The sequence below is a fragment of the Myotis yumanensis genome, unplaced genomic scaffold (genome assembly GCF_028538775.1).
Source record: "Myotis yumanensis isolate MYYU_CA2020_CCGP unplaced genomic scaffold, mMyoYum1.0.hap1 SCAF_5, whole genome shotgun sequence".
Lineage (NCBI taxonomy): Eukaryota > Metazoa > Chordata > Mammalia > Chiroptera > Vespertilionidae > Myotis > Myotis yumanensis.
In genome coordinates, this window is record NW_027223756.1 from 86,271,161 (window position 1) to 86,284,178 (window position 13,018).

At 58.5% G+C, this 13,018-nt stretch overlaps 1 protein-coding gene and 1 long non-coding RNA gene across 2 annotated transcripts in view; one reads left to right on the forward strand and one right to left on the reverse strand.

Moving 5' to 3' along the window:
- The window catches only part of TECR (trans-2,3-enoyl-CoA reductase), a 26,458-nt gene continuing 13,440 nt past the window's right edge, over positions 1 to 13,018 (reverse strand). The window contains exons 2-13 of the mRNA XM_070416162.1: positions 3,128 to 3,178; positions 2,409 to 2,460; positions 2,025 to 2,069; positions 1,830 to 1,933; positions 1,637 to 1,752; positions 1,449 to 1,554; positions 1,139 to 1,211; positions 1,007 to 1,050; positions 872 to 929; positions 705 to 793; positions 344 to 389; positions 1 to 262 (exon numbers count right to left, since the gene is read on the reverse strand). Of these exons, the coding sequence (XP_070272263.1) occupies positions 135 to 262; positions 344 to 389; positions 705 to 793; positions 872 to 929; positions 1,007 to 1,050; positions 1,139 to 1,211; positions 1,449 to 1,554; positions 1,637 to 1,752; positions 1,830 to 1,933; positions 2,025 to 2,069; positions 2,409 to 2,460; positions 3,128 to 3,178 (912 nt within the window). The 3' untranslated portion in view covers positions 1 to 134. The remainder of the gene's footprint in view (positions 263 to 343; positions 390 to 704; positions 794 to 871; positions 930 to 1,006; positions 1,051 to 1,138; positions 1,212 to 1,448; positions 1,555 to 1,636; positions 1,753 to 1,829; positions 1,934 to 2,024; positions 2,070 to 2,408; positions 2,461 to 3,127; positions 3,179 to 13,018) is intronic.
- LOC139011007 (uncharacterized) overlaps positions 5,128 to 13,018 on the forward strand; it is a 23,015-nt gene continuing 15,124 nt past the window's right edge. Inside the window, exons 1-2 of the long non-coding RNA XR_011471577.1 lie at positions 5,128 to 5,471; positions 12,186 to 12,337. This is a non-coding gene — a long non-coding RNA (uncharacterized lncRNA). The remainder of the gene's footprint in view (positions 5,472 to 12,185; positions 12,338 to 13,018) is intronic.

A 13,018-nucleotide genomic window follows, 5' to 3' on the forward strand; every position in this document is an offset into this window, starting at 1 on the left:
TCCAGCTGGGCAGGCAGATTTTATTCCAGGTGCTGGAGAGCAGTGTACCCCATTCCTCCCCCAGGAGGACACAGTGGGGTACAAGAGCCCGGCTCCCGAGAGCCTGACTGTAGGAGCTGGTGGAGGCAGGCGACTCAGAGCAGGAAGGGGATGATGGGCATGCGCAAGGGTGGGTAGTCTCGGAACTCCTTCAGGTAGCTGCGGTGCTTGCCCTTGGCCCAAATGGTCATTTGGATGAAGCCCACCAGAGAGAAGAGGGCCACTGCAGAGCAGAGCGGGAGGTCAGGGAGGGTTCATGGCACCGAGTGGGGCAGGGCCCAGCTGAGAGGAGGAGTGGGCTCACCTGGGAGACACTGCGTCATGATGGCAAAGCCTATCCAGGACCCCACCTGTGGGCACAGGGTGGAGATGAGGGCAGGCCAGCTATTGGGGGCGGAGGGCGGGGGCCCACATGCCACTCAGCCCTCAACAGCCACAAGCCCAGCCTTATACAACTCCCAACCCCCCGGGGCCAGTCTGCATCTCTAGATGCTCTCAAGTTCAAAATGCAAAAGCAACTGCTGGCCAGGCAACCCGATTCTTACCCACTCCCTGCCTCGGAAATGTTGGCGAGCCCCAGGGCCGAGACTCTATTTCCAGGGACTGAGCCCTTCACATGGAACCTGAAGCCCCATGAGGGAGAGGGGAGCAGGACAGGCCCTCACCTCATAGGTGTAGTTGGGGCAGGACACCAGTAGGAAGAGCCACGTGAAGGGGTTCTTGGTGGGGTATGGGATCTTCCTGGTCTTGGATCCTGACAGGCAGGATGGGAAGGGTGAGTGAGACCCCCTGACCCAGCCTGCCCACCCCCTGCCCAGAGGAGACCACTCACCAGCTGGCCGCAGATCCCGCAGGGCCATGTGGATGGAGAAGTTGCCCAGCTGGCAGATCTGTCAGAAGAGTAGGGTCAGCCCAGAGCCCCCCAGACTCCCTCCACCCCATCACACATACCAGCCTGCCTGCTTACCACAAAGATGGCCAGTGCCAGTTTAACCTGCTGAGCTCCATAGGCTGAAAAGAAAGCCAGAGGGGAGGCCTATGAGAGGAGCCTGGTGGGGGATGGGGGCTCAAAGGGGAGCAGGGTCCCAAAGCCACTTACTGGGGGGCGTGTAGAGAGGGTGGTTGATGTAATAGGCCATCCACGCAGCGAAGCCCCAGTAGTAGGTGCAATTCTGAAAGGGAGCAGGGCCAGGATGGGGCCTGGCCCAGTGGAGGGCGGGGCCTGGCCCAGTGGAGGGCGGGGCCTGGCCCAGTGGAGGGCGGGGCCTGGCCCAGTGGAGGGCGGGGCCTGGCCCAGTGGAGGGCGGGGCCTGGGGGGGTCCACCCCAAAGGGTGTGGGCAGAGAGAGCTGGGTCCTGCGAGGGCGGGGCTAGGGTGGGCGGGCCTGGGACACTAGGCGGGGGCCTTACCTTGAAGATGTTGCGCAAGGGCATGGTGCCATGGGAGAAGCGGTGTACGAAGAGTGTCTCCAGTAGGCGCTTGACATAGTGGAATGAGTGGCAGATGCAGGCGAGGCTGGGAGGAGAGCTGGCTCAGAGGGGCCGATCCACAGGCCTTTCCCCACCCCCCATCACCCCCTCCACCCTGACCCACTCACTGCACCACCGTGTGCCGGCTGGATGTGAAGTCATATTTGTGGCCATAGATGAAGGGCACCCGGAAATAGAAGAGCAGGTAGATGAAAAGGGGTCCCGCGTACTCTGTCAGGAAGACCTGGGAAGACGGGCAGGTGAGTCACCCCAATGTGGCTGATGGGAGAGGAGGCTGTAGGTAGAAGGGTCAGGACTCACCGTCACCCAGCTGATCTGCGCCCCCAGGTCCCGGAAGTACAGTGTGGCTGTGGTGCCCACCGGCAGCTTTTGCAGAACATCCTCGTCCTTCAGGGACTTGCCCTCTGCAGAGAGGCAGGCCACAGCTCAGGAGCTACCCAGGCCTCCCAATGCCACCGGGGTGCCCAGGGGTGGTCAAGCAACAACTGTACTCACTGGGGTCCAGGCGGAGGGACTGACGGGCAGGGTACCACTGCGGATCTGCGGGGAGAGCAGGGCGTCACAGCACACAACCTAGTGCGGCCCAAGGACCCCACAGCTCCTCCAACCAAGAACAAGGCCTCTGTGGCCTGTGTGGCTCCAGGACACAGCCCGGAAGAGCACTGGCAGAAGCTGGAAGTTGTCCTTCCGAAAACCAAGCAAGGGCATTCCTACCAGTGGCCACACGGGGGCGCTGCAACAGGCAAGCCCAGAAAGTCCTGGGCTCCACTATGGGCATCTCTGCAGACCCTGGGGGGACAGGCTACCAGGAGGGGTCCCACCCAGAGGCCCCTGCCCAGAGGGGCTGCAGGAGGCAGTGTGGCTGGGCCCTGTACTTACGGCTCTTAGTGAAAAGGTTCTTGATCTCTGCGATGGTGGCATGGGGCTCCACCTGAGGGAAGCACGGGCCAGAGGGAAGTCAGCCCTGGGGGGAGCCAGGACCCCTGATCCAGGATCCTTCCTGCTGAGGTGGGGGTGGGTGGGGGCCTGGGTAGTTGCTATGGGAGTGGGGAAGGTTGGGGTCCAAGCCCCAGACCCACATGGCCGAGAGGAGCAGCAAGGGCCTGTCAGAGTGGGGACGGCAGTGGGCCTGAGGGCCCAGATTTACCAGGCAGCCAGGACACCCCCCAGCCAAGCTGGAAGACAATATGAGCAGGAGAAGCTGGGCCTCTCCTCTCCACCCCTACCCACATCTCCCCCCAGAGTAAAGACCCACAGTCCAGGCCAGACCTCCCCTAGGAAGCGACAAGCAGCTTGCCCCTTCCCCTGGCCTGGTTACAATTCTACCCCCTCCCAGCCCAAAGCCCTGCAGACTCCACTGAGGCTGCTTCACCTCCTCTTGCACTGTGAGGCCAAGTCCCGGCCACACCCAGCGGCCAGGGCTGCCCACTCTACCCCGAGCTGGCAGGGACAAGCGCAGGCCTGAGGATATGACCCCTCATGTGCACCTCCCAAGCAGTTTGGAGGAGCACTCCCATCTCCCTTGGGGTCAGGAGCCCCATAAGGAAGAGGCATGGGCCCAGCACCCTGACCCAGTGCAGCCGGCACCGCGGTCCTACCTTGTCCAGGAAACACAGCTTCTCCCGAGTCTTTGCATCCAGAATCTCCACCTCAAAGAAGAGAACGCCCTTTTTAGGTTTCTTGGCCACTTTGGGGGGTGCAGGCCGGGGCAGGCCATTGAGGCCTAAGCCAGGGCTGGGGCCAGGGCCCTGGCTGGCCTCCCGGGCCACCAAGCTCACACTCAGGTCCATGCCACCCTGCTCTGCCCACGAGGCCAGTGGCCCAAGCTGCCGGCTGTCAGGCCCCACCACCGACCTCCCCACGCACAGCGCTCTGGACCAGGCCACGCGATCAAATTCTGCCGCGGTGCTGGAAAGGAGCCCACGCCTGCCCTGGCACTGCCACCTTCTGTGCAGCTGTAACCCGAGTGGCCCTACAGCCATGCCCAGCTAAATATAAAACTTCCCAGACTGAGCCCCCGAAGAGCCATGGCACAGATCGGGGACAGCCCCCCAGGGGCTGGGTCACCCTGAAAGTGAGGTTTTCAAGTGGACATAGCCCCCGAAGAGCACTGGGGGGTAGGAAGGTCTCCAGAGGAAGGCATAGAGGTGTCTCCTGGCCCCCATGCCCAGTGGGGAGGAGGGTGAGAGGCCAGCCCACAACCCGGCACCCGGCTCAGGCCGGCAGAGTTCACTGGGCTTGGAGAAATCCCAGCTATTTGAGAATCCGAGAGCTAGATCATCCATTTCCCCTTCTGAGCTGTGAGAGACACTCGGATTATTTCCCTTGTGCATTTGTGTTCCCAGGGAGGTGACAGATTCCAGAGTTATTGGTGCAGAGAGCCTCTATGTGTGGAAAGGGTAAAGAAACCGGGAAGTTTCCAGAAAGCACTCCAGCCTGGGCTAATGAGGTCTTGGCCCCACCTCCCTGACCTCCCTCTCCACACATTTTCACTAGATCCACCCAGACCATGTTCAAGGTCACCTTCAGGGCAGTCTTCCCATCATGTAAGCCCAACATAGCTGCCTTGCCCAGGTCCTGAGATCCCCAAAGCCCAGAACACACAACCCACTTCACACACGATCTCCCTGAACCCCAGAGAGTGCAGAGCAGAGGGGTGCTGCTGGGAGGGAAGAAGCTCCAGGAGGGAGGGGAGATCTGACCCACCACTCCACGCAGGTCAAAGCAGACACCACGGACATGGAAGAGCAGCACTGAGGCCTGGTGGGCAGACCAGTCCTGAAAGGCCTGCGTGCCACAGAGCTCAAACCGAGCAGGGGCAGGTAGGGCTGGGTCTGTCCCCAAGTCGGCCACTGGGCAACACGTGCTGAGGACCCTTCCCACCCCTGGTGGTCCTCAGTCAGTGGCAGCGTGGGGAAGAGGCGCGGGGCTCGAAACCCCAAGCAAGGCCCACGCAAGGCTTTCTGGGGGCATGCCACCCACCCAAGGCCCTTGAAAGAAGGGGTTCCCCTCACACACACCCCAACGACAGTGAGAGAAGCAGGGGGTGTGGTGGACAGTCCATGGGACTGAATCTGGCCCTGCCACAGAATCACTTCTTCTGGGCCTCAGCCTGGGGAGCACATAGCAGAGCTGGGAGGGTCCCATGAGACAACGCACGAGAAGTGCAGCTGCCACGAAGGGAAGGACATGGCCTGGGGTGAGATCCCAGCTCCCTGCTGGCCAGCTGGTGGCTGCCAGCACCCACCCCCATGGACCTGCGGCCGGAGAGGGCCCAGCACCCAAGAAGTCTTGGCCAACTTGCCTATTGTTAACACACTAGCGAGAGCTCGGCCAGGCCCTGTGGCCTTGGGCACAGGTTATTGAACCCTCTGAGCCACAGGGGTAACAAGGCCAGACAGAGGGGCCCAAAAGAGAAAGCCGGTCTCATCACCTGGAGTACCAGTCCCACCAAGGGGACTCATGGGAGACGGACAGGGCACACACAAATGTACGGGAAGGGCTAGAACAGCAGGGCCCTGGGCAGGCCCTGTGCCTGCCCCGTGGCTGCAGGTATATTAATAGTTGCTGGGTCCCAGGCGGGCAGTGCCCACATGCCTTCAGAGCCGGTGTGGTCCACAGGAAGGCAACACCGTGCCTCCGGGGAAAGAGGCCTCCAAGTTCCTGCTGAACCACTCAACAGCTTAAAATACAACCAGCCCTCTCCCTGCCTGCCAGCTGCTGGGGAAGGGCTAAAATTCTACCCTCCCCCAACCGGGCATGAGACCAGGGCCAGGAGGAGAGGACAGCCGTCGGGGGCCCAACTGGCTGCTGGGAGAGGAAGCTGGGCAGCAGGAGAGGGCGGCCAGGAGAGGGGCTATACTCCCAGCAGCCGCCACACTGCACCCAGGCCAGCCCAAGACCAAAGGACCAAGACCAAGGAGAAACTGAGCCCTCACAGAGGTAAGCTCAGCCCAAGGAGCAGCACGAGGGGCCTGACCCACCAGGGTGGGGGCTGCTCCAGCTCAGGCCACCCCGACAGGATCAGTCCTCATTTCCCATTTCCTGGCCCCAAATCCTGGGGCCCAGAGGCCGTCTTTACCCCAAGAGAGGTCTGAAAGGCCCTGGGGGTTGGAGGGGGTGGGGGGAGGAGGACCGAGGACCTCCTGTACTGTTTTTGCATCTCCTTGTGTCTCTATAATTTTTTCAAAATAAAAAGTTATGCTAGTTGGGGGAAAAGTTTTGCCAAGTGAAAGAAGTCAGACACAAAAGGGTCACTTATGTATATGAAATGTCCAGAACAGTTAAATCCCATAGGCAAAAAGCAGAATGATAGTTGCCAGGGGCTGGGGGAGTGAGGAAGGGGAATATCAGCTAATGGGGACCTGGTCTCCTTTCGAGGTGATGGAAAGTTGTGGAACTAGAAGAGGTCGTGGTTGTACAACACTGTGAATGTACTAAGTGCCGCTAAACTTTTCACTTTTGAATGGGTATTGTGTTATGTGAATTTCATCTCAATAAAGTTTTTAGGTGGGAAGGCTAACAAACAAGTCCCAATTACCCATCCAAACAAAGGTCTCTGGGCAGGGAGCAGCAGAGGTTCCTCACCCCCTCCCCTACCCACACTGACGGCCTAAAGGTGGGGGCCCGGTCATGCGCTTCCCAGTCTTCAGTCCCTGAGCTCACCCCCGCAACTGCAACCCTCCCCACCTCAACGCCACCCCTGCCCCCTGCTCTGTGCCCAAGCATGCCTCCCATGCCCTATGCTTCAGAGACAAACACATGTACCCATGCCTGCCCAGCCCTGAGGCCAGAGTGGAATAGGGGCCCAGGGTAGGACCCAGGACTGAGGTCAGAGGGCACAGGCAACTGCTGAGCACAGAAAAGACAGCAGGCCCAGGCCCCATCCCTAGGGAGAAAGCGAAGGAGTGGTGGGCCCTACTGAGGAACACAGGGGCAGCCCTTCCTGCCCCCACAGAGGGAAGGGGCTGGGGAAGGGCAACATGTTCTACTCTATGGATGAATGAAGTGAGGCCTATGAGGAGGTCGCTGGCTCAAGGTCCATCAATGGCTGCAGGCAGGGAGTGTGGCCCCATGGCCTACAATGGACAGAGGACAAGGGCAGGCAGGCACCCTGGCCTGGGGTGCATGCGATGACATTCCACTAGCCTGGGAGGAATTCTCACCCAGAGGCCTGAGATTCTGGGGCCCAGCCAACAGCAACTCGTGGCAGCACGAGGTGGCAGAGGGGTTTGGGGGGTGGCGAGGACAAGGGGCAAGACCACAGCCCACCTCGCAGGAGGGGACGAGCAGAAGCCACCCTGTGGTCTTCCCCAACCCAGAGAGGAGCACCCAGAGCCACTGTGGAGCAGCAGGGCCCCTGGCCTTCACTGTCTTCGTGGAAATAAAAATGTTACTGATCAAGGTAGCAGTAGTAGAAAGAGGGGAGCGGTTTCTGAGCACCTGCTCCAAGCTAGCGCCAGTGCCCAGAGCTGCCAGGGAGGCAAGGATCCAGGGGTCGGCCCTGTCTGGCGATGACAAAACAAGAGCATAGTTATGCAACCGTAAGAGAGACTCGGGACTTTGCACATGCTGTTCCAGCTGCTTAGAACACTCTCCCCCAGACCCCACAGGGCTCCTCCCCTATCTCCTCAGACCTTCAGATGACTTTGCAGTGAGGAGGCCCTTCCTGACCATCAGCTTAAAATATCAACCCCCCTGCCCTAGCTGGTTTGGCTCAGTGGATAGAGCGTCAGCCTGCGGACCTAAGGGTCCCAGGTTCGATTCCAGTCAAGGGCACATGCCAGGGTTGCGGGCTCAGCCCAACGTGCAGGAGGCAGCCAATCAATGATTCCCTCTCATCATTGATGTTTCTATCTCTCTCTTCCTTTCTGAAATAAATAAAAATATTTTTTTAAAAAAATAAAATATTAACCCCCAGACATTTACCATCTACCTCCCACTGGGTTGTCAGTTGTTTCCCAGCACCCGGAACATAGCCCAGCACGGAGCTGTGCTCTGCAAACATCTGTGTAAGGCTCCCAAACGACTCACCTACTTGCTGGCTGTGAGGCCCTGAAATTACCTGTTTCCTCATCTACAAAGTAGGCCGTCCCCACCTGCCATCTCACAGGGTTACTGCAAGATTTACAGAGATAATAACCACCCAAAAAAGTACATAAATATATCCAGCCCAGAATTAAGTTTGACAAAGGATAAATATAATGCAGACCAATGCTAGTGAAATAGCACTGCCAGCTGCCCAGGGAGCCAGGCCTCTTGTCCCCAAATCCTGACCACGGACATCAACGTCAGGGGGTTGGTGCAATGATGCTTCATCCAGCTGCTGACAGTGAGCAGAACCCTAACAACAGTAAGACACGTGTGGCACAAGAGGTGGGGCCTCTGCCGCAGTCCCTACTACAGTCTTACTACAGTTCACCAGCGCTGGAGGCTGCCACATCTCTGCTGCCCCCTTGTGGCAGCAGCTCCATCCCACATCCAGGAAGGGTGCTCGCAGCAGCTTTGCTCCACAGTCCCCTGGTCCCAACTCCGCGTCCCAATTACAGTACAGGATGGGACCAGGAAGGGACCACAAGAGCGAGCCCTAACCCCAGCTCTGCCACTTACCAGCAAAGAGGCTTCTTCATTCATTCCTGCACCCCTTCTTCCCATGACTGGGAACTGTAGTGAACAAAACCAAGCCCCTGCTTCTAGGGGACCTGCATTACAGTCTGTGTGCTGGGGGGCGGCAAGCAGGGGATGAGGCAGACAATACTGGCATGATTTGTGTCACCCAGGGTTGCAAAGTAAAACAGAATGGGAAGGGTGGGGCATCAGGAGTGGGGAGGGTGGCCATTTTAGGCAGAGTGATCAGGGAAGGCCTCCCTCAGGGTGGGCATCTGAGCCAAGGCCAGGAGGAAGTGAGGGAACAAACCATGCACACATCTGGGGGGGGGGGGGGGGGTATTCCAGGCAGAGGGAACGGCAAGTGCAATGACCCTGAGGCTGAACGGTGCCAGGCGTGTTTGTGGAGCAGGAAGAAGACTACGCAGCCGGAACAGAGTGAGTGAGGGGGAGAGTGGGAGGACATAGAGACGGGGAGTAAAAGGGGCAGCTCCTACAGAGCCTTGTGCGCCCCAGAGAGGATTCTGGCTTTTACTCTGAGTGAGGCAGGAGCCTGGAGGGTTCATGAGTAGAAGAGGAGCATAGCCTGACTCAGGTGTTCACAGGTACCACCTGGGAACTGGGAGACCAGGATGGAGGTGAGGATGGGGGTGCGAAGTGGGAAATCTGGACAGACTATGAAGGTGGAGGAAACAGGATCTGCTGATCATTTGTTGGCATGTGGAGATGAGAGGAGAGAGAAATCTGAGGTTTCTATCTGAGCCCCATGAGCAGGAAGAGCAAGTAGGAGGCCGGTGGGAGGAGCCCAAGTTGGAAGAGCTGTTTGTAATGCTGCTCCACTCTGCATGAGCCACCAGGCACACACAACACACAGGGCCCAGGCACCAGAGCCCAGGTCACCGGAGCCAGGAGCCTGTGCTTCGCCATCTTTACAAACACAACCAGCCTGGTGCTTCCCAGGCTCCTCCCACCAGTAAACCAGACTCCATGGCCTCAAGGGCCTTGGACGAGGGACTGGAAGAGGCCAGAAAGTCAGCATGGACTTAACACCTCCCACTTTTATACCAGGAACTGCTGTGTGTCCTAAGAAGGGACTGCCCGGCGGCTATGGATGAGGACAATTGATCCGGAATGGCAAGTTTCCCAGCCCCCTCTCCTCATCCCCCCTCTGGCCAAGGGAGCAGGAGCCATGAGGAAACCAAGTTCCAAAGGGTACAGAGTGCACCCAAGTCATGCAAATGCCTGAGCCCAGACCAGCAACCACACACAGTGTTCTGGGGCTGCACCTCCAGCCAGGACATGCTCTACAGTGGCCCACACACAGAGGTGGCACAGGGCAGCACACCCTGCCTCCAGCAGGCTCTCTGGGATGCCACAGGGGATTGTCTGCCAGGAAAAGGCCCTTAAACTGGGCTGTGGCATGCTGGGCAGCCTAGCAGCACCCAGCCAGTACCTGCAGAGGACTGTGTGCTCTGGTGGGCAACAACTTCTCCCAAAGCTGGGGCACAAGAGGCCTGCAGTGGTGCAAACCCTGCTCAGAGCAACCTAGGACTCCAGGCAAAAACGAAAATGACCCAGCAGGTCCTTCAGCCAGCCAGCCCAGGCACTCAGCTCCCACAGGCACCACAGGGCACAGCAGGAGGGCGGCCTGGCCCATCCCGGCTACCTAACCAACTTCACTAATGCGGAGGCTTGAGCGCACTTGCCACACTCAGCAGCTCAGCACTCTAGGCTCGCTTTCTCTTACACTTTCCAAAATATCAAAGTCACACTGCTCCTGCCAGGGCAGCTGAAAAGACCTTGGGCTCAGCTGCCAGGATGCCAGCACAGGCCACACCTGCTCAGCCAGAAATACCTCCTTCCCCAGTGGCCTCGCCTTGTGACCCCATTTCTCGGAGGAGCCCAGGGCAGCCGGGGTGGGGGCGGAATGTCATCATCCCAGACCGGGAAGGACAGAGAGAGGCTGATCGCTCTTCCCAGGCACCCAGCCAGCCAGCTCCCAGACCCTGCGCCCACTGGCCAGATGAGGGGTCACAAAGTCTGGATGCCATGTCCCTAGGCTGTGGGAACCAGGGCCAGGAGAAGCTGGCAGCGTATCTGGTAGCAACTGGCCTCAGAGGATGTTTTTCAGGTGCTCGGGTGCCCCCAGGTTGGTCACTGAGACCACAGAAGGCCCAAGGTGAAAGAAAGGGGCGCTGGACTAACACAGCCGGGGACTCTGGGTCTCAGGCCTGGATCTGACAGCACACGCACCTCTCTGGGTGACTACAGGCTGTATCTGTTCCATTTGGAAATGCCACCACGAGTAACATGTATCAGATGCTGACCGTGTTCCTAGGACTCTGCTAAGACTTTCATCTGCATAACTCACCTAGCCTCACCTGGGCCTGTGACCCCTGCTGGGTGGCTCACATAACAGGGTTCAAAAACAAGGGGGCTCTTGCCCTAGCCCAGTGGTCGGCAAACTGCGGCTCAGCAAAGCTGCTCGTGAGCCACATGTGGCTCTTTGGTCCCTTGAGTGTGGCTCTTCCATAAAATACTGGCTCTTCCACAAAATACCGACTTCTGCGCATGGGCCACAAAGTTTCAATCGCACTGTACGTGCACGCCCGCATGTGGTATTCTGTGGAAGAGCCACACTCAAGGGGCCAAAGAGCCGCATGTGGCTCGCGAGCCGCAGTTTGCCAACCACGGCCCTAGCCGGTTTGGCTCGGTGGATAGAGCATCGGCCTGTGGACTGAAGGGTCCCAGGTTCAATGCCCGGGTTGCGGGCTCCATCCCCAGTAGGGGGTGTGCAAGAGGCAGCCGACCAATGATTCTCTCTCATCATTGATGTTTCTACCTCTCTGAAATCAATAAAAATATATTTTAAAGAAGAAAAACAAGGGGGCCCTTGCCCAAGACATGTAGCCAGGAAGTACCAGAGCCAACACCGACCCAGACTGCTGAGGCTCACAGCCCCTGTCACTATGATGCAATACAGCCTCCACTCTGAAAAGCAGGACTAAATGCTAACAGAAAAAGACAGGGAAGCCCTGGATCAGATTATCTGGAAGGCACCTCCTCCCTGCTGACACTCCAACTTCAGGACACCAGTCTGGAAGGTCTGGACTCTGCAAAAGATGCCACCTACACAGGGAGTGCCCTGCAGGGGAGCCCAAGGACTGAGCTTACTCCTCCCAGGCCTCAGCCGCCCTTGGCCCCAGAAGTCAGGCCTTATGGAGGGCAAAAGGCCTGTCAACTCCTGACACCACACAGAGGGGCCCAGGCAGGCTCAGCAGCCGTCTAAACCCTTCCTACACGTTTTCCTGTCACAGGCTAAGGCCATCAACAGGCCCAGAAAAGCAGTGCCACAGGCGAGCCAACACTGAGTGAGAGGCAGTGCAGCAAAGGCCAGAGTCTGACCAAGCTTCCCCGCCTGAGTCTTGGCTTCTCCATCTGGTCAGTGGGAATGTTCGTAAAAGGACCTAACACAGCAGCCCTGCCCAGTGGTCCTAAACCCTGCCTGCTTGTGAGACAGCCTGGATAAGGGAATCGGGATCTCTGATGGGGCCCGGAATCCACAGCTTCCGAAGTTCCCAGGTGACAGATTGAGGCGACCCCTCAACCTGGGTTGCCTTCCTCAAACCCCTGCCCTCTAGAAGAAGCCCAAAACTCTTACCTCAGCAGAGGCAGCCCTTCTAGGCCCTCCCAGACCCTTGCAGTGGGGCCTCAGCCAACCCCTGAGGTCGCTCTCCAGCCCACCCACCCCCTTCACTGCCCCCTCCCGTGGGTTTGAGCACACAGTCTCCATCACCACCACTGGTTCCGTTTTAGGTTGGCAGTTACACCATTTCACAGAGGAGGAGACCGAAGCTCAGAAGCACAAGTCGTCGCTCAAGGGCACACAGGCACAAGCTCCAGGAGCAGGACCCCATCTGTCTCTGCTCCTCAGGAACTGAATACTCTTCCTCCAGGGCTGTTCCAGGCCCATCCCCCAGAGATGACCCAGATCTGCACCCCTGTACCCCATAGCCAGTTTGAGGTTGGTGACCACCTGTCTCTCCGTAGCTCTGGGCAGAAAGGCACTGTTGGATCAGAAGACTGGAAGAGGCCGGAGATGCTGACCCCTGTGGACACAGGCTGACCAGAGCGGCAGGAGTTCATCCAGGCCGGCCCCCAACCTGTGCGCCCAGCTCTCCCAGCCCCGGTGCAGCAAGCAGGTTAGTCCACCCCGGGGAGCTCAGCTTGCAGAACAGCCGGGCTGGAGTCCACACTGCCAGCCGTACACAGGAGGCGGCAGCTGGTGCTTCCAGCACACTTACAGTGTGCCAGACACATCCTCCACGTGAATTACCTCCTTTACTATTAACCCCCTTTGGCAGATGAGGAGACAATCTTACTCATTTCCTGCGTAAATACTGACTGAGCACCTACTACAAGCCAGGCAGGCACTCTTAAGGGCTCTAGGGATTCAGGGGTGGAAGACAGAAAACCTTGCCCATGCAGAGCTGACATTTTAGTCTGGGAATGCAGACAGTTACACATAACATATCAGAGGACTAGAGGCCCAGTTCACGAAATTTGTACATGGGTAGGGTTCCTAGCGGCTGCCAGCTACAGGCCAGGTCCTCCCTTCCCTGGCTGCCGGCCGGGGCCTTCCTTCATTCTGCGCTGCCCCCTGGTGGTCAGCACACATCAAAGCGAGTGATCGAACTCCCGGTCGGTCAAATTCCCAAGGGGACACTGTATATTAGGCTTTTAGATGACATGTGCCATAGGAAAAGGGGGCAGGAGTGGCAGTAAAGGGGGGTTCAGTTTTACATATAGTTAAGAAAGGCCTCCCTAAAGGGACATTGAGCCAAGCAGTGAAGGAAAGAGCAGTTCAGAGATCTGCATGGAGG